Source organism: Bufo gargarizans, chromosome 2, assembly GCF_014858855.1.
Source record: "Bufo gargarizans isolate SCDJY-AF-19 chromosome 2, ASM1485885v1, whole genome shotgun sequence".
Classification (NCBI taxonomy): Eukaryota; Metazoa; Chordata; class Amphibia; order Anura; family Bufonidae; genus Bufo; species Bufo gargarizans.
In genome coordinates this window covers 90851575-90877378 of record NC_058081.1, presented here as the reverse complement: position 1 = coordinate 90877378, position 25804 = coordinate 90851575, and the positions used below count along the sequence as shown (strand labels likewise).

Below are 25804 nucleotides of genomic sequence, written 5' to 3'. Positions count from 1 at the left end.
AAGGCTTTTAGAGATACTTTTATAACTCTTTCCAGCTTTATGCAAATCAACAATTCTTAATCGTAGGTCTTCTGAGAGCTCTTTTGTGCGAGGCATCATTCACATCAGGCAATGCTTCTTCTTAAAAGCAAACCCAGAACTGGTGTGTGTTTTTTATGGGGCAGGGCAGCTGTAACCAAAACCTCCAATATCATCTCATTGATTGGAGATGTCATTAGTCTAGGGGTTAACATACTTTTTCCAACAGCACTGTGAATGTTTACATGGTGTGTTCAATAAAAACATGGTAACATTTAATTCTTTGTGTGTTATTAGTTTAAGCAGACTGTGATTGTCTATTGTTGTAACTTAGATGAAGATCAGATCACATTTTATGACCAATTTGTGCAGAAATCCATATCATCCCAAAGGGTTCACATAGTTTTTCTTGCATGTACAGTAGGAGAATCATACTAATAGAAGTGCCAGCACAGCACTTAAATAAACACATTATGAGGGTGTATTCACATGACCATACAGTCAGATCCATAAATATTGGGACATCAACACAATTATAGCATTTATGGCTCTATACACCACCACAATGGATTTGAAATGAAACAAACAAGATGGGCTTTAACTGCAGACTGTCAGCATTAATTTGAGGGTATTTACATCCAAATCAGGTGAACGGTATAGGAATTACAACAGTTTGTATATGTGCCTCCCACTTGTTAAGGGGCCAAAAGTAATGGGACAATTGGCTTCTCAGCTGTTTCATGGCCAGGTGTGTGTTATTCCCTCATTATCCAGATTACAATGAGCAGATAAAAGGTCCAGAGTTCATTTCAAGTGTGCTATTTGCATTTAGAATCTGTTGCTGTCAACTCTCAAGATGAGATCCAAAAAGCTGTCACTATCAGTGAAGCAAGCCATCATTAGGCTGAAAAAAACAAAACAAACCCATCAGAGAGATAGCAAAAACATTAGGCGTGGCCAAAACAACTGTTTGGAACATTCTTAAAAAGAAGGAACGCACCGGTGAGCTCCGCAACACCAAAAGACCCGGAAGACCATTAAAAACAACTGTGGTGAATGACCGAAGAATTCTTTCCCTGGTGAAGAATACACCCTTCACAACAGTTGGCCAGATCAAGAACACTCTCCAGGAGGTAGGTGTATGTGTGTCAAAGTCAGCAATCAAGAGTAGACTTCACCAGAGTGAATACAGAGGGTTCACCACAAGATGTAAACCATTGGTGAGCCTCAAAAACAGGAAGGCCAGATTAGAGTTTGCCAAACGACATCTAAAAAAGCCTTCACAGTTCTGTAACATCCTATGGACAGATAAGACCAAGATCAACTTGTACCAGAGTGATGGGAAGAGAAGAGTATGGAGAAGGAAAGGAACTGTTCATGATCCTAAGCATACCACCTCATCAGTGAAGCATGGTGGTGGTAGTGTCATGGCGTGGGCATGTATGGCTGCCAATGGAACTGGTTCTCTTGTATTTATTGATGATGTGACTGCTGACAAAAGCAGCAGGATGAATTCTGAAGTGTTTCAGACAATATTATCTGCTCATACTCAGCCAAATGCTTTAGAACTCATTGGATGGCGCTTCACAGTGCAGATGGACAATGACCCAAAGCATACTGCAAAAGCAACCAAACTTTTTTAAGGGAAAAAAGTGGAATGTTATGCAATGGCCAAGTCAATCACCTGACCTGAATCCGATTGAGCATGCATTTCACTTGCTAAAGACAAAACTGAAGGGAAAATGCCCCAAGAACAAGCAGGAACTGAAGACAGTTACAGTAGAGGCCTGGCAGAGCATGACCAGGAATGAAACCCAGCGTCTGGTGATGTCTATGCGTTCCAGACTTCAGACTGTAATTGACTGCAAAGGATTTGCAACCAAGTATTAAAAAGTGAAAGTTTGATTTATGATTATTATTCTGTCCCATTACTTTTGGTCCCTTAACAAGTGGGAGGCACATATGCAAACTGTTGTAATTCCTACACCGTTCACCTGATTTGGATGTAAATACCTTTAAATTAAAGCTGACAGACTGCAGTTAAAGCACATCTTGTTCGTTTCATTTCAAATAAATCCATTGTGGTGGTGTATAGAGCCAAAAATGCTAGAATTGTGTTGATGTCCCAATATTTATGGACCTGACTTTATGTATTTTGAAGTCCACAAAACACGGATCCTCAAAAAATAGGGATGATGTCTGACGTCTGACTGTTGCATCAGTTTTTTTTTTTTTTTTTGCAAACCCATTATAACAATGCCTACTTTTGTCTGCAAAACAGACAAGAAAAGGACATGATCTATTTTTTGGCAGGGCTGTGGAACGGACATATGGATGTGGACAGCACTTGGTGTGCTGTCCGCATATTTTGCGATCCCATTGAAATAAATGCAAATCGGATGCAGACCAAAAACATGGTCGTGTGAATGGGATCTAACCTGAACCCATGTGCCCAGCATACAAAATGTTCCATACTTCTGTGCCCGTACAGAGGAATACCAAGCATACCAAATAGAAGTGCCGACAGGAGTACCCATACAAATGAGTCAGGCACAGTGTCTCTATAGTACAATACTCTTATCTCAATCATGGTCCTGTTTCAGTAGCCTCTCCATAGCAGTTATCTCTCTCCATGTCAATCTTTGGCCACAATTTGTCTAATGGGCTCAATGACCTATGACTGATCTCTTGTATGTGGGCAGAAGTATATTATTCCAGGACAATACTGGAGTCTCTGGGGATCAGATTGCACTTTTCATTTTTCAAAGCTCCTTTGGAAAATGAAAGGCTTAATCGGAATGGTTACTAGTGGCAACTAAGTGAGTTTTTCTTTGCACCACTTTTGATAAATCTCCTCTAATGAGTGTCTCACCTAATTCTGGGCATTTCTGTGTCACGGGGTTAGTGACTTAAGAGTCCCCAAGAAGTAGCACTCAGCTCACGTGTGGCCACCTTATCTGTATGCAATACACATACTAATATAAATGTAAAAGAGAAGAAAGTATACTACAAATATATTTTGCTTTGATTGGAACCACCTTCCTATGAAAATAATAGTGATAATAATTAGCTACAGATTTTAGTCTAGAAACAATGGTTTCATGACCATTAATAACTACAGCTCTGACCTCTTAATTTTTATTGGATTTGCAAAATAAATGGGATCTCTGGGAATGAGGATCAGCCATCATTGTTTGGTTGGTGAGATTAGCACTATGAAGGGACCACAGGGCCATAGCCATAATGGAGAGTGTGCTGGGTACCGCAGCTTGTCCCATTAACTTGAATAGGACTGATGTGCAGGCCACCCGCCCTGTGGAGACAATTCACAGGACACAGAGCACATGAGTACTTTTACCATTTTATTTTGCTGATAGGGGTTACCCAGGTAGGACTTCCACTATCCAAGGATAGGCCATCACTGTTTAAATCCTGGAGACCCCTTTTAATATTATCTCTAAGGCCATCTTCATATACAGTTGTCACAACCGAAAGATGGTTTGATTAAAGAAGAGTGCATTGTCCTACTTACTGCATTAATATGCATCCTATAATGAGAAGCCCTGTGCATATCACTGACACTGCCACTAGTGCCGTGATGGTGTTTTTCTTCTGACTTGCTGCCACCACTGCCAGGAGGTCGGCATGCTCACAGCGCTTGCCTGCAAAGCCTGGAAGACATCTGGAAGACAAAAGAAGCAATGTAAACAGCAGCCTAGCTACCATGTATCTGCAACATGTCAACTTCTTCACTATGGAATTCAAACTTTATCCATCTTCTGGTAGTCAAACATTTTGAAAATTATATAAAGATTTTTGATACCACATGGTGTAGTCATTTCAAATATTTGATCTAATATCAAGAAGACCTGTTGCTTAGAATTCAGCATTTTACCATCTCCCTGTTGTTCCAAGTAGAAAAATGACTTGAAAATTGAGTGTTACCCAGTCGACACTGGCAACACTGGTTGGACAATGTGAGAGCCTGGAGGGATATCCCCTCCCCCAACTGGTAAATCCCAGTTGTCAAATTAATTAATAATTTCAAAAAGAAATATCAGAGCCCAACACAGAGTTAGTTCATCAAGAATATAAGCACTTACTAAAACAAACACGTCCAGGAGACCTGATAGGTCTTAAGTGACACATTATTAGTTGGGATTCGTATCCCACCATTGGAAACAGCATATTGCATACTGTAGCTGAACCATAGCTGGTTCTTCAATGTTGAACTCTACTTTTCTCTTTACTTTTAAGGCTGTCAGCCAACCTGGTGAAACTGCCAATCAAATATATGACATACAACTATGCATAATGTTATCAGAACTGGTCTTTCCTAGTTATTCCATGAATGCTGAGGAAATCAAAGGTTATCGGTTTTATTTCAGATATCTAGAAGAGTGTAGATGAGGCAGCAAGGTTGAAGTCCATACTGAAATATCTTTCTGACAGAACATAAAAACTCATCTGACCTTGTTTAGTCCCCTATTTTATACTTTGGTAGCAACATGAGACTATAAGGTCTTCCTATTGCTTAACTGCAGTGCATGGATTTATATTTAAAGCTTCAGAGAACTCTTGAAGGGTATGTCCAGGTTTGCACATTTTAAAAAAAATATTATATTTCATTTAAAGAGAACCAGTCACTGCAGGATCAGACCACATAGGGTTTGCTCGTAGTCTGTTACCATGGTGTACAGTATACACAAACTGGTAGGATATCTTTAATCAGGATTATTTGCAAAGTTAAAGGGGTTCTCCCATCATTAATCCTAATCAGTATTTGGTACTAACCTGTGGAAGGAAGATGTTTTACATAGTACTTAGCCGATCCTCGATCATTCAATGCTGCCGTCTCCTCAGCACTAACACAGGATTGGGACCTGACAAGATGTGGCCACCTCTTTTCCTGTTCAGCTGCATTCACTGCTATGGAGGTGAACAGGAAAAGAACAGGGGACATCTATTCGGGACCCGGAAAAGCCAGCAGCGTGCATGAGTGCAGCGGATACAGCGGCTTCAGCAGAGCATGAGACTATGTAAAACATTGTCCTTCCGCAGGTTAGTATCAAATACCTTTTAGGTTAAATGAACTTGAAGAATCAAATTTTTTTAATTAGTAATTAGAGTAGAAGAGCATACATTTATTTAGCTATTGACCAGAATTAGCTTTAGTTTCTCTAAGTTATACATTTACATTCATATTATTTAATTTAGCAATTGATGAAATTGGCTTAAAGGGATATTCTGAGAATTTTTTCATATTTCCCCCCTTGAGGTGAATAATAACTTTTCCATTGAAGATTATTAAATTTTGCTTACCGAGCCAGCCCTGTGCTCCCTTCCTGGATCACATGCCGTACATTGTGCACGTAATCCTAGCTCACAATGAACCTGTCAGCCATCACTAATGACGTTCATGGCCTACCCCTGTGCTCCATCAACACAGTGCATGCGTAGGTATGAATCTATCGCCAGTGTTGTGGGAGTACAAACCGGATTCCAAAAAAGTTGGGACACTATACAAATTGTGAATAAAAACTGAATGCAATGATGTGGAGGTGCCAACTTCTAATATTTTATTCAGAATAGAACATAAATCACGGAACAAAAGTTTAAACTGAGAAAATGTACCATTTTAAGGGAAAAATATGTTGAATCAGAATTTCATGGTGTCAACAAATCCCCAAAAAGTTGGGACAAGGCCATTTTCACCACTGTGTCGCATCTCCCATTCTTCTTACAACACTCAACAGACGTCTGGGGACCGAGGAGACCAGTTTCTCAAGTTTAGAAATAGGAATGCTCTCCCATTCTTGTCTAATACAGGCCTCTAACTGTTCAATCGTCTTGGGCCTTCTTTGTTGCACCTTCCTCTTTATGATGCACCAAATGTTCTCTATAGGTGAAAGATCTGGACTGCAGTCTGGCCATTTCAGTACCCGGATCCTTCTCCTACGCAGCCATGATGTTGTGATTGATGCAGAATATGGTCTGGCATTATCTTGTTGAAAAATGCAAGGTCTTCCCTGAAAGAGATGACATCTGGATGGGAGCATATGTTGTTCTAGAACCTGAATATATTTTTCTGCATTGATGGTGCCTTTCCAGACATGCAAGCTGCCCATGCTACATGCACTCATGCAACCCCATACCATCAGAGATGCAGGCTTCTGAACTGAGCGTTGAGAACAACTTGGGTTGTCCTTGTCCTCTTTGGTCCAGATGACATGGCGTCCCAGATTTCCAAAAAGAACTTCGAATCGTGACTCGTCTGACCACAGAACAGTCTTCCATTTTGCCACACTCCATTTTAAATGATCCCTGGCCCAGTGAAAACGCCTGAGCTTGTGGATCTTGCTTAGAAATGGCTTCTTCTTTGCACTGTAGAGTTTCAGCTGGCAACGGCGGATGGCATGGTGGATTGTGTTCACTGACAATGGTTTCTGGAAGTATTCCTTAGCCCATTCTGTGATTTCCTTTACAGTAGCATTCCTGTTTGTGGTGCAGTGTCGGTTAAGGGCCCGGAGATCACGGGCATCCAGTATGGTTTTACGGCCTTGACCCTTACGCACAGAGATTGTTCCAGATTCTCTGAATCTTCGGATAATGTTATGCACAGTTGATGATGATAGATACAGGGGTCAAGTCCTGGGAAAAGAAGTGTGGGAACTCACCCAAGATCCACTGCAACCCCCCCCCCCCCCTCCAAAAAATAATAATAATTTGTGTCGCTGCGGACTAAAAAATAAAATAAAAAAAATAACACTTTTAGAAAAGTTTGTCCTGGGATTCGATCTCATGACCTCTACACAGCAGAAGCAAGGCATATGCCCTCACAGCTATGAAAGCTGTCTAGCTTGTTATTTAAAAAAAATATATATAAGACTTCTACTGTAGGTAACTCTACCCACTGTGTATGGATGTAGCAGAGCTGGGTGTGTTGGGGCAGCTGTCATGTGTATGGTTGTACACTAGGTATCAGTACACTAGGTATCAGTAGAAGTATCAAAAAAAAAAAAAAAAAACACTTTTAGAAAAGTTTGTCCTGGGATTCGAACTCATGACCTCTACACATTACAGGCAAGGCATTTACCCTCACAGCCATAAAAGCTGTTGAGGCAGTTGCTTAAAAAAAAAAAAACTAAGACTTCTACTTATACCTAGTGTACAACCATACACATGACAGCTGCCCCAACACACCCAGCTCTGCTACATCCATACACAGTGGGCAGCTGTCATGTGTATGGTTGTACACTAGGTATCAGTAAATTAGGTATCAGTAGAAGTCTTATAAAAAAAAAAACACTTTTAGAAAAGTTTGTCCTGAGATTTGAACTCATGACCTCTACACATCAGAGGCAAGGCATTTACCCTCACAGCCATAAAAGCTGTCTAGGTAGCTGCTTAAAAAAAAAAAAAAAAGACTTCTACTTATACCTAGTGTACTGATACCTAGTGTACAACCATACACATGACAGCTGCCCCAACACACCCAGCTCTGCTACATCCATACACAGTGGGCAGCTGTCATGTGTATGGTTGTACACTAGGTATCAGTAAATTAGGTATCATTAGAAGTCTTATAAAAAAAAAAAAACACTTTTAGAAAAGTTTGTCCTGAGATTTGAACTCATGACCTCTACACATCAGAGGCAAGGCATTTACCCTCACAGCCATAAAAGCTGTCTAGGTAACTGCTTAAAAAAAAAAAAAATAAGACTTCTACTTATACCTAGTGTACTGATACCTAGTGTACAACCATACACATGACAGCTGCCCCAACACACCCAGCTCTGCTACATCCATACACAGTGGGCAGCTGTCATGTGTATGGTTGTACACTAGGTATCAGTACACTGGGTATAAGTAGAAGTCTTATATTTTTTTTTTTAAGCAACTACCTAGACAGCTTTCATGGCTGTGAGGGTAAATGCCTTGCCTCTGATGTGTAGAGGTCGTGAGTTCGAATCCCAGGACAAACTTTTCTAAAAGACATTCTAAATGATCTCGTAGTGAAGGAGATGATGTCATTAGGGGAGTCGCAGGCAGCGGCACCGCACAGACAGCTTCCTCTCAACTGAAGCCGCCCCTCCTGCCCTGCACAGTGCGCTCTGTCTCCCCCTGTGAATCTGATTCAGCCGTGTTCTCCTGGCTTGAGGCTGAAAGGGAACGGCGTTCCTGCCATGAAAAAAGTGCAGGAACGCCGTTCCCATGCGTTCCCCCTCCACTCGACCCCTGGATAGATACAAAGTCTTTGTCATTTTTCGCTGGGTAACACCTTTCTGATATTGCTCCACTATCTTTCTGCGCAACATTGTGGGAATTGGTGATCCTCTACCCATCTTGGCTTCTGAGAGACACCCGCACTCTGAGAAGCTCTTTTTATACCCAATCATGTTGCCAATTGACCTAATTAGTGTTAATTGGTCTTCCAGCTCTTCGTTATGCTCAAATTTACTTTTTCCAGCCTCTTATTGCTACTTGTCCCAACTTTTTGGGGATTTGTTGACACCGTGAAAATTTGAATCAACGCATTTTTCCTTTAAAATGATACATTTACTTGGATTAAACGTTTGATCTGTCATCTACGTTCTATTACAAATAAAATATTGACATTTGCCATCTCCACATCATTGCATTCAGTTTTTATTCACAATTTGTTTAGTGTCCCAACTTTTTGGGAATCCGGTTTGTACATTATACTATCCCGCCCAGCTGTACATGTGCAGTCAGGCCGCCTCGAGCGCTATGCAGGAACATGAAATATAAAATAATATCAGATTATCCCTAGAAATCATGTTTGGGAAAAATAGGGCGCTATAGCAGGCCATACACTTCAAATAGCTGTTGACCAGATGCAGATTTGTCCAAACATAGCTATTCCTTCCATCTCCCCATACTCATACATTTTTGGCCCAGCCTAGCATGCTTGTGACCTAAATAGGGAGAGGGTAGTAAGCCTCCGCCAGACATTAACGGTGGAGGCTTATCTCCCCTCAAAACATAAGGATTGGGCATGTTGAAATCCAATTGTCTGATCCATCTTCTCCCCAACATCTGTTGTCAGATGAGAGGTGGGGGGGCCCTATGCACATTTGATGGCCAATACTTTCTAAAGGGGTTGGCCACTTTCTGGTTACTGTTGACCAAGTGTCTGTGAGATGATTATATGGCACTTATTAATATAGCCGTTGTTGAAATTCTGCACCTTTTTTTATATTTTATAAGGTATATCCCGGCTTTTTTGCTGTCCACACAGAGGTCTTATCCATAAAATGGCTGCTGGTGAAGGGTCATGTGACCCGGCAAATCAACTCCATGTGATGTCTCCCAACAGAGCAAACGCAAATCACAGGTGCAATGGGGGAGATTTATCAAATTGGTGTAAAGAAGAACTGGCCATAGCAACCAATCAGATTCCACCTTTCAAAGCAGTAATCAAAGCAAAAGGTGGCTACTTTGAAGAACCTAGAATATGACATATTTTAAGTTGTTTCACACTTCTTTGTTATGTATATAATTCCACATGTGTTAATTCATAGTTTTGATGCCTTCAGTGTGAATCTACAATTTTCATAGTTATGAAAATAAAGAAAACTCTTTGAATGAGAAGGTGTGTCCAAACTTTTGGTCTGTACTGTATACTGTAAAATTGTGTGCAGTGGTAAGCAAACACTGTGTTACTGTGAAACAAGGTCAAGTAGACGGTGGGACACTGTTCAATCCATCAACAAATTTCTAAGACCTGCCTTCAAATTTGCTACTATGTTTTCCATGCGTTGCAGTGCAAATATTTAATGATATGAAGTTTTGCTAGGGTGAGGAAACAATTTCCATGGGAAAATTCTAAGAAAATGTTGGGGCATGTACATGACTGAATGTTTGCATCTATAACCAACTACTATTTTGACTTTCTATGTAAATATTCCTCAAGGAATCCAACATATGGTTCATACAACACAGATGTATTGCACTGATGGGGATGGTAACTTACACACAGGCCGCTTCCTCTTCTTGCACCAGATACCTACAAGTTCCATGGAAGCAGTAACTCATGTGGGAGTCTGGGCAATCCATAAAGTGAGATCTGACAGCAGCTGCCATTGGAGGATCTGCAAAGAGGAAAAAAATGCATTAAAGGGGTTGTCTCACGAAAAATATTATACAGTTTTCAAACCAGCACCTGGATCTACATACTTTTGTATATGTATGTAATTAGAAATTTAGCATAGCCACTGAGTTATTCAATAAAATGTATCTGTATAGCGCCACCTGCTGTTTGTTCTTTTTCTTTTTTCTTTGACCTGCTCACTGAGATGGTCGCACATGCTCAGTTCCATCCTTTAACTGTCTCCTGAGCTATGATAGGGAGAACCTAGACACGCCCTTTGAGCTGTGATAGGGAGACCTCAGACACGCCCACTGAGCTGCAGCAGACACTCAACACTCAACTTTAGCTGTCAGCTTGATATAAATCTTTTCTGTGGCAGCTATTACGGAGCGGTGTAGACAATACATTTTACGTTAATATACAGTAAATCTAGCAAAGCAGTGAATATGGAGATCTCTGGATCTATGTGAGGTACAGGCCTGGTTCTAGCTTTGTTAGAAAGAGATTGCCATGTATTCTATGATGTCGGATTTTCATTTTTTACATTAGTCATGGGATAACCCCTTTAAGGATAATAGAATAATAACATAATAGAAACATAACAAAACTGGTGAAAAGAAAAGCTGTCTTAGTTGCCCATAGCAACCAATAAGATTCCACTTTTCATTTTTCAGAGCTCCTTTGGAAAATAAAATATGGATTCTGATTGGCTGCTATGGGCAACTGAGCCAGTTTTTCTTTACAGAAGTTTTAATAAATCTCCCCCAATGTGTACGTAATGTATGCTATATGTATCAGGGGAACATAGCATTTGAATATGAAATGTGAACAAGCCTGTCATTATTTATTTTCTCATATTTCATTAATCAAACTGATGTAAAGTAGAATTGGCTTAGTTACTCATAGCAACCAATCAGATTCCACATTTTATTTTCCAAAGAAGCTGTCCAAAATGAAAGGTGGAATCTGATTGGCTGCTATGGGCAACTAAGCCAGTTCTACTTTACACCAGTTTGATAAATGACCCCCATAGTGTCTGGCAAGATCCTGTACATGGAAAAAAGTGTAGATTTATCTACTATATGAAATTAGAAGTATATAGAGGTACAGTATATATCCATAATAGCCCATACAGGTTTCTAATACAGCCTAAATTAGGCATACAAAATATATTAAAATTGGGGGGCGTGGCTTGGCGCTGGAAGAAGCAGGACACGAGTTAGGTGAGCTCCACTCCTGCTTCGCCGCCGACTGTATATTCTACCTCCGTAAGGAGGCAACCAGAGCATTACCCACATACCTGAGCCCTGCAGCAGATGGAGACCTCTTCCAGCCGCCATGTATTCCCACACAAGCCCCTGTCCCCAAAGAATTTCAGACATAAAAACAGATATTAGAGAGATCGGAGGCAGAGTTGAACAACTAGAAGAGAACCAAGCATCATTGGTATCTTTTGGAGAGGCTACTGCTTCAGCCCTTTCACAATGCCAACATCACCTCAATAATTTACTTTCATATGTGGAGGATCAAGATAATAGAGGGAAGTGCAACAACCTTTGCCTAAAAGGAGTTCCAGAATCGGTGCCTATATCATCTGTGATCGACATCACCAAAGAAATATTAAAACCTCTACTGTCATTCAATATGAGAGATCATTTTATCCTTGAAAGAGCACATAGAGTGCTCCGACCAAAGTCCAAGGAAGGGGCGGCTCCTCATGACATAATCTGTAAAGTCCTTAAAGATCCATCTTTGGATCCCATCTCCGACGTGCTGGAACTATCCAACCTTCCAGCTGCGGTCCCATGGAAAGTGAAGAGGACCCGAAAAAGACAAGCAGCCAAGCTGGACTTATACTCCTTTAAACAGCTTGGATTCCCAGGCTACACTCAAATGATACTACAGTAAAGCCTTCCATGTACCAGGCTTTTGGTCTTCTTCCCCTACTCACGCTGTAACACCTTTACCCTCTTTTCTAACCCCTTGTCTCCAACATCCCATATCTCCTTGATCTTTCCTCTTTTCCCTTGTTTCTGTTTTCCCCTCATCCCTTCCATACCCTCTCTCTCCCCTGCCCACTGCAAGCTCTATCTACAGTAACTCTGGCACAAATACCCCTTCTATTGACCAGTAGGTAAGACCAACTTTCCCCTTTTCTGGGTTATAGCTCTAGTTCACCTTTTATCCCTGTCTCCAGCCTCAGGAGAAAAGGGAAAAGAGTAACCAGCCTCGGGAAAAGAGTAACCAACCCTAATCCCCATACTCTCTCTCCTCCTTCTTTGCACAGTTCTGCTCTTATTGTATTATTGCAACTTGTGTTCTAAACTGTTCATCCTGTTACCCTATCAATAGGAAAGCAGGCTAAATGTCTGCTGTTAATGTGGTGTTATGAAATGTGTGGGGATTAAATTCACCTAAGAGATCCAGAGTGTTCCAACTGGTTAGATCCCTTCATACAGAGGTCGCAACACTTCAGGAGACCCATTTTAAATGGGGTAAGCTTCCTTCTCTACACAAAACCAGAGGTGCAATCATTTAAAAAAAAAAATCACTTCTCTTTACTCTGATATCTAGCCTAGTGAATACCGAGGGAAGATATCTGTTCTTGAAAGGCCAAATAGCTAATACACCAGTTACGCTTGCAGGTTTATACACCCCTAATGTACAACAAGTGCCATGGATGACAGAGACACTTAGACGCCTTGAATCCCTCCAAGAGGGCATTTGCATTGTGGGGAGGGGGGGATCTTAACATCACTCTAGACCCTCTACTCGATTCCTCTAGCCCTAGCCCTGTCATCCTGCGGACTTGTAGATACTTGGCGAACAAATAACCCGTCTGGCAGGGATTACACATACCACTCGGATGCCCATAATTCCTATCAAAGAAAAGATTACATTTTCCTGTCCTCCAAACACTTACCAAAGATGGTTAAATCTTCAATCCACAACATCTCCATCTCAGACCTGCCCCGGTCTCATTGTCCATAGTCATAAAGTCCCTTCCCGCCCGTTCCTTTACGTGGCGAATCAATGAGACGATACTCCAAGACTCGTCACACAAAGCCCGCATTGCGACCTTACTAAACAACTATTTTGTCCAAAATACATTCACAAATACATCTCAAACGATGATCTGGGAAGCCCATAAAACAGTGGTATGAGGAGATCTGATCTCTCTTTGCTACTACCTCAAAAAATGAAAAACACCCTTGAAAGAATAGAAGCCCTAGAAAGACAACATAAAAGAACATTAGCCATCGTCACAAAAACAGAATTAACTGTCCAAAGGGAGAAATTGATGGAACTCTAAAAGTTAAAAGCATCTAAAGCATATCTCTACGCCAAGCACAAGATGTACATGCATGGTAATAAAGGCTCTAGACTAGTGTTCAGGTGCTCGGGCCGAACACGAGCACCCGAGTATAATGGAAGTCAATAGGAGAACCAGAGCATTAAACTGTTCTGAAGAGGGCAGGGTGCCTGGTTCATAGGAAAAGGTCAGAAATTGATGGAACAGCATCGGGAGGATGTCTGGATGCATCTTGGACTCCCAAATCGCTGCTGGGAACGGTGTTGTCCGAATAGTACACCACAGACTGACAATAATACGCACCAAACCGAAGAAAAATTTGATTTTAGAGAAAAAATTGATAGGAAACATTCTTTCCTGTATATTTACTTGTATATAAAGTGCAAGTTCAGTGAAAAATGTAGTTGATTTTCGGAACTGGGGCCATGATTAAGAGGGACGGCCCGTGGTATCCGTATTGCGCTGCTATAGGTGAAAATTCATGGACCGGCACAAGACGAACTACAGTGGCAATAATGTTTTCATTAATCAACAATGAAAGTCGGAGGTTCGAAGATGATCCGACAGGCGATCCAGTGGCGTTATTCTCATAACCTGCTGAGCAGCTTCCGGGAAACAGAAGTCTTTAGGTTCCAGGGGGAGTATGGTTGCAAAGCTAAAACTTAAACTAATTGACAGAAGGGCACCACCAGGAGTGGAGCTTACGGCTTAATTTGACTCAACGTAGCAAACCTCACCCGGCCCGGACACGGAAAGGGTTAACAGATTGATAGCTCTTTCTCGATTCTGTGGGTGGTGGTGCATGGCGGTTCTGAGTTGGTGGGATGATTTGTCTGGTTAATTCCGATAACCAACGAGAATCCTCCGTGCTAATTAGTTACTTGACCCCAGGCGGTGAGGATTATGTTGACCAGACTCTTATGGGAGAGTGCCTGCTGCTTATGGTTGACGGCCTGCAGGTGAGCTGACCAGCGAAAACATTATGGGCGAGGGCCTGTTGCCGCTTTGTTGAATCTAGATAACTTTTGCCTGATCGCACGTCCCCGTGACGTCGATGATCCATTTGAATGTCTGCCCTATCAACTTTTGATGTTCTTTTATGTGCCTAACATGGTGACCACAGATAACGGGGAATCAGTGTTCCATTACGGAGAGGGAGCCAAAGAAACGGCTACCACATCGAAGGAAGGCAAGCGGGGGGTGCGCAAAATAACCCACTCCCGACTCGTGGAGGCAGTGACGATAAATAACAATACAGGACTCGTAAGAGGCCCTGCTATTGGAATGAGTAATTAAAAATTACAGGGAATGTCACTGGTATGTAGGATAAGGAAACGTTATACAGGAGAGGTACCACAGGTAATGTCACTGTTTGCAGCGTCTATGCAAAAAGTACACTGTATGTCACAGATATGCGAGGGCCTGCTGCCACTTTGTTGACTCTAGATAACTTCTGCCTGATCGCACGTCCCCGTGACGTTGATGATCCATTTGGATGTCCGCCCTATAAAATGTGGAGCAATTTTCCCACAAGGACCTTCTGGTATAGCACCGTTTTGCTTGTCCTCTCCACCAGAGGAATTGGAGATAAGTCCTCTTTGTAGCGGGGGTCAAAAAGGGTGAACAAACCAGTAATCCATGTTGTCTAAAATGCGTATACCACGCGGGTCACAGGAAAGGCAGATTAACCTGAAGTCAGCCATGTGTGCCAGAGTACCATGAATGTTGCTAATATTTCGGATGCACTACCGTTATACTGGAAATGTAGCGAAGGTAATGTTGCTGCCACAAGCAGCAAAAAAATTAGACTGTCACTGATATTTCGGATACGCAAACGTTATACAGGAGATGTAGCGCAGCTAATGTCACTGTCCGCAGCGGACACCGTCTGTGGAAAAAGGACACTGGTTTTCAGATATTTTAAGGATGCGCACACTTTAAACAGGAGATGTGGCACGGATAATTTAACTGCCCACAGCGGACACCGTCTATTGAAAAATGTAATTTGTCACCTGAACAATTTTGAAGGGCACATGTTGCACATGATATGTGCCTGGTCAGGTCACCGTCAGAAGCAGACACCGTCTACGGAAAAAGTGCACTGGATTTTCACTGACATTTTCGGGATGTGCACACTCTACACAGGAGATATGGCGCGGATAATTTAAATGTCCGCAGTAGACACCGTCTACGGAAAAAGTGCTCTGGATGTCACTGATATTTAATAGATGTGCACACTTTACACAGGAGATGTGGCGCGGATAATTTAAATGTCCGCAGTAGACACCGTCTACGGAAAAAGTGCTCTGGATGTCACTAATATTTAATAGATGTGCACACTTTACACAGGAGATGTGGCGCGGATAATTTAAATGTCCGCAGCAGACACCAGCTACAGAAAAACTGCACTGGATGTCACTGATATTTTAGGGATGCACACACTTTAAACAGGAGATGTGGCGGTACACGGTATTTAGCGCAGGATGCGCTAAAAATATATATTGCTGCTGTCACACACAATAGTCCTTAAAAAGACTTTTGGGACTTTGAAAAGTTTTTTGCATAAAAATCTTCCTATTACACTCCCTACACTGTCTGTCCCTTCCTATGCACAGCTCTCCCCAACACTGAGCAATTTAGCGCAGGTTGCGCTACAAAAATATATTAATGCTGTCACACACAATAGTCCTTACAAGGACTATTGGATCTCTAAAACATTTTTGTACACTTATAATATTTGATTTAACCCCCTACACTCTCTGTCCCTTCCTATCCTCAGCTCTCCCTGACTTAGAATGAGCCGAACACGCGTCATTGGGTGCTATATAGCACCCGATGACGTGTTCCGGCCAGCCAATCACTGTAATGCCAATAGCCAACATGGCTACTGGCAGTACTTACCTGCACATTTATTGGCTGCTTAGCAGTCACGAAACGTGCGGTGAGGAGACTCAAGCATTGCGCTCGAGCACATGCGGTACTCGGCCGAGTACCGCCATGCGCTGAGCATAGCGATGCTCGAGCAGAACTGGTATTCGGCCAAGCTTGCTCGCTGAACACTACTCTAGACTTATGGCTCCTATGGCCAAAAGAGCTAGGGAACAGACCTTTATTAAATCCATTAAGGCTTCCAATGGACAGCAAACCACAAACACAAAAAGCATCGCAGAACACTTTAAACTATTCTATGAAGCTTTATACAATTTGAGATCAGGAAAATCTAAGGAAGAATCTTATCTCAGACAACAAGATATAAACGACTTCCTACAGGGCTTATCCCTGCCTTCTCTAGAGGATTCTCAAAGCGCCAAACTACCTACGCCAATAACTCTCTCTGAATTTCAATTAGCCCTAAAGGAATCCCCCAAGGGTAAAAGCCCAGGTCCAGACAGATTAACGGACATGTATTATAAATCATTCCAAGATATCCTTCTTCCCCACATGCTCTCGACTTTCAACTCTCTGATTGTTGGGCATAGCTTTCCCTCACAAACTCTAGAAGCTCATATTACGAGCTTGCCCAAAAAAGGGAAAGACTTGGAACTATGTAGTAGCTACCGTCCGATTTCCCTGCTCAACGTGGACGTTAAAATATTTGCCAAAGTTTTAGCAAATCGCCTCAATCGGTTTCTCTCCTCATTGGTTAACACTGAACAGGTGGGTTTCGGGAAGACCAGGGAGGGTAAAGATAACACCCTCATATTCTTGCATTTGATCCAGCTGGCCAGGTGTAAAAAGTCACCATTGGCCTTTCTATCTACCGATGTTGAAAAAGCATTTGACCGGGTCGACTGGGTCTATATGCAAGCCATATTACTCAAATTTGGTCTACCGAAAACCTTCCTTAACTTCGTCTCAGCACTGTATTCTTGCCCCTCAGCAATGGTAACAGTTAACGGCACCCCGTCCCCCCCTTTCCAAATAATTAATCGCACTAGGCAGGGTTGCCCCCTTTCCTTTTTGTGCTTACGATGGAAACTCTCATCCAATCGATTAGGCAAGACCCAGAGATAAGAGGGTTCAAGGCGGAAGGTACTGAACATTTCACTGCAGGCTACGCTGATGACTTACTAGTTATCACCTCTAACCCAGAATCCTCCTTTCCGGCCTTGTACCGTCTCTTTGACCAATTCCACCATCTGTCCAATTTTAAAATCAACCCATTCGAAATCTGAGGCGTTGAATATCACTTGCCTGCCCTCTATAATCTCGACATTCAAACAGGTCACCTCATTCCCATGGTCCTCTTCCTCCATCAAGTACTTGGGTCTACATATATCCCCATTTCCTGACAGTTGGTACTCACTAAATTTTGCTTATTGCAAACGATTGAAATTACTCTCAACTCCTGGAAAACCCAGTTTATCTCATGGATGGGTCGCTCCAACCTTCTCAAAATGATAATAACCCCTAAAATATCATACCTGATGCAGACTCTGCCTATCTATCTTCCTAGTTCCTTCTTTCTTAAACTTCGCAGACTATTCTTGAAATATGTCTGGGTCTCATCCCATCACAGAGTAGCTTATAGCACCCCGATCAAACCAAAGAGGCAGGGAGGAATTGGATTGCCAGATATGTTGTCAACATATGAGTTCATACAACTCGCGAGAATTCTTGATTGGCACAAAAGACCTAGCCCAAAACTATATGTTGCCATTGAAGAAGAAGCAAATCATTTCTCTCTAACTCAAGCACTAATCGTAATTGTATCCCAGACACACGCCATTCCACACAACAATCTACTAACAAAAGCTTCCCTGCACCTTTGGAAAAAACTATCTAAGAATCAAACATTCTGGCCTGCCCCCTCACCGCTATTAAACCTGGAAGACCTGCTGGGCCTCCAGGATCCATACTCCTAACAATGGCTTCCGTTGCTAAATAAATTGAGATGCCATCTGATAGGGGACATATTACAAGAAGGTACATTCCCAGATTTGGCCACTCTACAGTCAGAGGTCACGGGAACTACAATAGACGACATCACATATAACTATCTATATTTACATTTTAAAAAGCTGATCAAAATGGGAGATATTACCAGCGAGTTAACATGGCTGGAGAAGTTGGCAGCTTCCCACCCCTGGCTTCAGAGTAGTATATCAAAAGTTAATGCAGGACTGCGTTCAGACACTTCAGGAGTCTATGTGCTGCCATACATCTCAGCATGGGAGAAAGAACTATCTATCGACCTCACCGAGGATGATATCAAGCAGATGTATACATTTTGCCTAGGACCATCTAGTTGCGACTTTTTACAAGAAACGGCATACAAACTAGTCAGTTGATGGTACAAGACTCCGGTGGCGCTAAATCTCATGAATCCTACAATCCCAACCAGTTGTTGGAGATGTGCCTGAAATGTTGGTTCATACACCCACCTATGGTAGGAATGTCCCAAAATCAAACTTTTTGGGACTGGAGTAGAGAAAGACCTCTCAAAAATTTGCCCAAATGCTCCTCCCCTGACCACTGAGGAAATCTTGGTGAAAAACTATAATAAACTACTCTGGAATCAATTAGTACTATTGGCTAAGGCCATGATTCCTTTATATTGGAAACAACCGATTATGCCTCCGATATCCCATTGGATCACAAAGATCGGTCAAATTGCGAGGCTGGAGGAACTTTGCTCATATGCAAATGGTCAACACAAAAAATATAAGCTTACCTGGGCTCCTTGGAAGTCCTTCGCACAAGGCCCAAACATACTTCCTTATATAGATAATCAGGGATAAAGGCTAATCTAATAAAGTGTAGTCTCTTAACACATGTAAACACGATCTCAGGAGCTCCATCCCTGCACATTTCACCTCTCTAAGTTTGACTGCTTCACGACAATCTTCTTGTTAAAGTATGTTTATATTGGTTTACCCGTAACTTATCCGAACCAAGCTTCAGACTAGTCATAAGCACTTTTGGGCAACTTGAAAGGATCAATGTTGAAGTATAATTAAGTTTTATGGAATAAATAGCCCACTCGAAGATAGTGAAGCTGCAGCGGAAATCTAGCAACTTCGCAAACACATTATATAACGTGCTCAGCTCATTTTTCTGTTCTGTACTTTTCTCTAATTTGCAAAATCAATAAAAAGAGATTTGACACAAAGTATATGAAAATTGTATACAATAACAATACACCTATTATGGGACCCAGGGTCTGCCTGTGCCATTCTGTAAGGCCGGTGGAAAGCAGAACAGACACTGTACATACTGTCTACCAGGTGCGGAAGAAAGTGTCCCTGGAAGAAAAATGAAAGAGGTACCATGTTGTAGGTAGGTCCAAATTGACAGAAGTTCGAACCAACATATGTAGGTGAGGTCTACTCAAGTACGCAGGGCCAGCAAAACCATAGATGAGCGGTTTATTGTACTACACTTTGGTATATGGTTCTTCAGCAGAACCAAATTGTAAAATACAGCACAATATACTGCCCCAGCAGAACCAAATACCAAAGTGCAGCACAATATACTGTCCCAGAAGAACTTCTCCTGACCTCAATGACTGACCTCAGCAGTGACATGTCGCTTGGGGATCGGAAGTCCAGTGAAGACGGTTTGTGAGCCATGGTGTCACGGCTGTGTCTCGGTCTCTGTGTTGTTTTCTGTGACACGTCTTCCATGCATGCTGGTTGCCTGGGGCAACGTGTAGTTTATGCAGCATGTGTGTACACTTATCCTTTAAGGTTTGTTTCCTTTTCCTGTCTGGTGCTTGTGGGGTAAACTACCTGGCTTGGTGTGGTCACTAGGTGCTTATATTGCCTATGGCTGGTAGCCTGGAGTTTAGTTGTCCTCCAGCCTCTGTTGGAGCTGGAGCTATGCTCCTGTCCTGGGTATTCCATCTGCCCAGTTATTGAGGGCCACCTAGTGAGACACCAATGTCATCCCGATGTTACCATGTCTTCCTACCTTACCCGTTTCTATGTATGGTGTGGTTTATATTCAGGGTTTGTGTTGTATGTCTAGTTGTTGTTCCATGTCTGGTCTGTTTTGGTGTGTACGGTCCTGCATGGATGCTAGACACTCCCCTGTCTGTCTGTGCCTTCGGTGAGAGGGTTCCATAATTCCGCGGAGGGGGAACAACAAGTCAGTGAGCAGCTCTGCCTGGGGCCACCATGCCCCCTGTCCACATGGGGGTCCAGGCAGTTACTGGTGTGTTGGTTTTCCTTCCTGTTGCTGCAGCAAGTGCTCATTGTTCCGGGTTCTTACCTGCCAATCCAGTTGCTATTCACTGTCTTCCCCTTTCCTTGCATCGAGGCCGGTGGGAGACTCCTGTTCATTTGTATTCTGGAGGAACAGGTCATCTCTAGTTCCTGACATTATTTCCAGGGATCATCAGGGCGTCTCAGGGTCTGAGGTTCCGGTGTATAAGCCATCCTACCATCTAGGTCCGCTCATATGGATAGGGACTCAGGGCTAGGATGACGGTGTCATTAGGAGGTGCCCTGCTACCTTTCTCCAGTGTCCAGGCCTAGTTCCCATTTGCATATGTTAAAAATTCACAGATGGGGATTGGAAAAAGACTGCTAGCTTCTGCTGACCTGCACACATGTCACAGGTCAGCATGTCTCACTACAATGATTCTGGTGACAGAAGCCCTTATAAAAACTAAATCCTGGACAACCCATTTAATGCCACTTTATTTTATGAAGGAGATCAGAGTCTCCCATCTTATTCCACGTAAGAAATATATGGAAAAACATTATGTAATGGCGAAAGCCCCATAAAGCTGTGCTGTAACCATGCAACACGGATAAACTGCGACTCAGAGCTGGTTCATGTCACAAGAGGAACATTTAAATCTTCTGTAAATCCATCCATACATTTTGTGACTAGTGATGTCATCGGTTACATCTGTAGTTATGTCATCCCTGCAGAATCAACCTTATAATTGAATGTGGAATATACAACTGGAAGTGGAAATATAAAACGCCATATATTTACGAGGGTACTGAGGAATATTAGCAGAACTCCAGTATGATTTTTTTTTCCATTTTCCTCTTCTTGTTATAATTCTATTATTTTTACATATAAATATAACATGATTGTGTTAGAAACTTTCAGAATACTCAGGAAACTTTTTATCTTGCACTCCCAATCACGCTCAGTCAGCACCGCGCACTACGGATACCTTAGGGTACGTCTTGGTTCCTCACATTATGATAATTGAGGTGCCTACATAAAGTGATATCATGGTCCTCTTCTCCTTCACCTCCCTCAAATACTCTTTCTGCAAGATCAGTGACTAGCAGTCCTACATCACGCGCAACCCTCATATGAAAGATCCCCAAGGCCAAAGCAAATGTATATTTGTATAGGCTTTAGTGGGAAGTCAACTTGTATCTACACAAAATCTAAGTTTTTAGTTTTTGTTGGGAATTTTTCTCTCATGTTCAACCTTCTCTGGCCTCCCCTATTTAGTGCTATAGGGTGTCCAGTGACGCAGTCAAATGTGGGCCCTGGGGGCCTAAGAGTGCCCAAGGGCCTCTCTCTATCTCATTAGAAGACAGTATTATAAATTACACATGAAAGCTGTGACCCTGATACAGATTTTATATTGGGCTTCAGCAATTTCATGTTGCACCTCTCAGGGGATGGACAGATGTGAACTGATGGCATATAATACAGGGATGGAGACCTATATTAAAAATGAATATGGGACCAACTCTGCTCTTCTACATTTCTTTTATCCTTTTTGGCAAAACCCAAAAGCAAAACATAGATGATATATGCGGCATATGTGTGACATGATGCTTAGTAACATGCATCGGTCTATAATCCCTGTGGATTGACTTCAGCATGAGCTGGACAATAATGAACACGTCTCTCACAGACCAGCAGTCACATCAATTAGAGATCAGCTCTTTAGTATAATCCATGTACTTAAAAATGAGCCATCAGTCATTAGAAAACTCCTCGCAACAGACCAGTAGGAACGTCAGTATTAAGATAATGAAGGCATCTAAGAAGATTTTGGAGATATCATTTTTTTAGGTCAGGTTCTGTGATTTATGGGTTAACTGGCTGTACCTGCAGTCATCTTGGCCTCACTTTGTGGTTATATTGGAATTTGCTAAACAGCTTAAAAATTCCCTGAGCGAGGAGAGCTGACAAATAAGTAATCGTTTTATAAGCGGAGGGAGAAACCAGGACATTCCGCACAGATCCTACTTGTTTTCTCAAGATTGTGGGGTCAGTGTCACCTAGAATTTACTAAGAGCTGCTATCACTAAGGGCAAATGTGATAAATATCAGTAACTAGGTAGGAACAGGCCACTGAATTAGTGCCTGATAGAACCCAAACTAAGGGCATAGCAAGGGGCATATGCCTACTGTAGGTTGTTTGGTGGCAGGGGAGGGGGCCAGGGTATTTAGATTCATGGCTATAGCAGCAATCTAAATCTTTGCCAAAGGTGAAGGAAAGCTTAGTTACCAATTCATGTACATACAAGAGATAAGGAGAATGATACAGGATATGAACTAAACAAGATGACCACACAGGTGATAACAACATAAAATAACAGAAAGACAAACACATACAGTAACTATCTACCATGCATGGGTCTGATGGGACTTTTTAAAGTCTTAAAAAAGTCCCATAGCTTCTCCAGTAGGGGGATAGTGTAGAAAACTGGTATGACATTTCTAGACAAAAGAGTTAGGTATAAAGATGCTCTAAATTTAACAACCAATGTGTGCTGTTTGATAAATTTGGCGCAAAGTAAGCCAATTCAGACTCAAGGAAAACTTGGGGTCAGTTATCAGAGGCCTGTCTTACACTGAGAATGTGCTTTATTTATGAGGAGGTCCAAGCCTCATCATAAATTAGGCACATCCTTCACTAGTCAGTGTGCCTAGAATGAAATCTACTCCAGCCAGGAAATTGGCATAAATGATAGAGAATGTGGGGGGCCGATGGCCCCACTCATAGACACACCCCAACCCTCCCTCCACAACTCTCAAGTTTTGCGGATGGCTTACAAATGCTGTACGCACCAAAATGTAGGCGCATTGGCATTTAAAAAGTTGCAAAATGCAGGCATGCTCATTTTTTATGCCAGTGAATTACCTTCACTGACTTCAAATACAACCCTAATGATTCATTCACCACAAGGAGCTAGAAAATGCCACAATAGCCTGAAAATAGAGCCCCTAAAAACGGACAGATCACTTTGGTATTGATGGTCGTCACTAGGCCATAACCCTTTGTTGAGTGAGGCACAAAACACACAGGATAAATATGGTATAAAGCTTGTACGCCATTTTTTGGCACAAATTAAGGCAAAATGATGGCATATTTAGTGAATATAACCCTTGAGGAAGCAGACTGCGAAACGTGTGTTGGGGAGTGGATTGGTGGTTTTATTTCTGTTGCTGTGGGATTTATTATTGGTCAGTATGCTTTGTGCCTGATACTTAATTATCTTTGTTCGTTATATTTCGTATTGATCTTTGTATACTTATTCTTTGCACTTGCTGTAATTTTATTTCATCTCAAGTTGTTATCAAGGCTATATATCCTGTACATTCTTTATATTATATGTATTCCCATTGGGCTCCTGGCAATTAGCAATCCTGACCAGCTTATGCACGTGCACTTTACATGGTTTCCCTACTCTTCCTTATGAATTTTAATGTTTTTAATTTAGTTGTGTTTTGCCAATCATGTTCATATTCTATTTGTGAATAAAATGATATACGGTATTTAATCATGAACAGTGTGTGATTATGCCATTTATTACTTGTTAAATCCATATATTTTTGTTGGTTTTCTATTTAGTGAATATGATCCACTATGTTATCTTTTAAAGATGTCCATGCATTAGGGAACATTTTGTAAAACTCACCAATTTTGGCAGGGACAGCTGATGTTCTAATGTGTATGTGAGTTTTCTGACTGCACCTTGATGGCGAAAGAAATAAACATATCTGGTTCTTTTTTTTTTCACACCGTAAAGAAGCCGTGGCCAGACCCTTCTTATTCTACTCTCCACACTGAAATAAACACGCGCACAAGGCATGTTTATAGTGAAGTCGGTATAGCATTCCTGCAAACACTCATTAACAATGAACTGGCAGAGCACAGACCAGTCTAATACACCCTTAGGCCTCATGCACACGGCAGTTGTGTGCCCGTGGCCATATTGCGGCCCGCATATGGTGGGTCCGCAATACACGGCCACCGGCCCATGTGTACTCCGCATTCACTTGAATGGGTCCGCAATCACGGAGTTGCGGAACGGAAGCACAGATCGGAACCCCACAGAAACACTACGGAGTGCTTCAAGTTGAATGGGTCTCGATCCGTCCCGGCCACCGCACGGACGTTGCCCGTGCATTGGGGACCGCAAATTGCGGTCCCCAATGCACGGAACGGACCAACAACAGCTGTGTGCAAGAGGCCTAAAGGCAAAGGTTATCTCCTCACTCTTTCTTTACAAGTGGTCTACATCTGCAGTTGAGTAGATAGTAAACAATGTCAGGTCATTGGATATTATTTATCAGAAACAATTGCAATGGTATTTACTTGCTTCTTTTATTTCTTCACAGTATGCTTTGCCATGGTGGTCTTGGCCTGTATACCAGGCCACCTACCAGGTGCATTGTCTTCCCTGACCTCTCACTCCGCACTTTATTCTTTCAATAGTGATTAAACCCTGAACTTTGTGACCACATGTTTACAGCTTCTTTGAACTTTATCACAGATGTATGCCTCTTTGAAGTCTTCCGCTCCACACAATAACCTGATTTATCAATATACTGGAATGGGCTTAACCCTTTCATAACTACAGTGATGTCTGTTTAGCTCACATATATTTCCCGCTTCTAATGGCAGTCTTGTTCATTCGTTTTATTCTTTGTCATCTGTGGTCTGTGAAGGCCGTGAGTGGGTAGATGTGAAAATTCTCATTCATTTTTGGAATACAGTGCATTCGGAAAGCATTTAGACCCTTTCACTTTTTTCACATTTTGGCCTATACCCCATAATGATAAAGTGAAAACAGAATGTGCAAAATTTTGGATAATTTATTAAAAAGGAAAAACTTAAATATTGCAATAACATAAAGTATTCGGACCCTTTACTAAGTACTTTGTTGAAGCAAATTTGGCAGCAATTACAACCTCCAGTGATCCTGGATATGATGCCACAAAGTTTGCACACCTGGACCATTCTTCTCTCAGATCCTCTCAAGCTCTGTCAGGTTTGATGGGGACTGTCAATGGACAGGCTTTTTTCAGGTCTCTCCAGAGATGTTTGATTGGGCTCAAGTCAGGGCTCTGGTGGGCCACTCAAGAACATTCACAGAGTTGCCCCTAAGCCACTCCTGTGTTGTCTTGGCTGTGTGCTTAGGGTC

At 42.0% G+C, this 25804-nt stretch overlaps 1 protein-coding gene across 1 annotated transcript in view; it reads right to left on the bottom strand.

The window, feature by feature from the left end:
* TGFA (transforming growth factor alpha) overlaps positions 1–25804 on the bottom strand; it is a 69950-nt gene that overhangs the window by 6227 nt on the left and 37919 nt on the right. The window contains exons 3-4 of the mRNA XM_044283117.1: positions 10016–10133; positions 3551–3700 (exon numbers count right to left, since the gene is read on the bottom strand). Of these exons, the coding sequence (XP_044139052.1) occupies positions 3551–3700; positions 10016–10133 (268 nt within the window). The remainder of the gene's footprint in view (positions 1–3550; positions 3701–10015; positions 10134–25804) is intronic.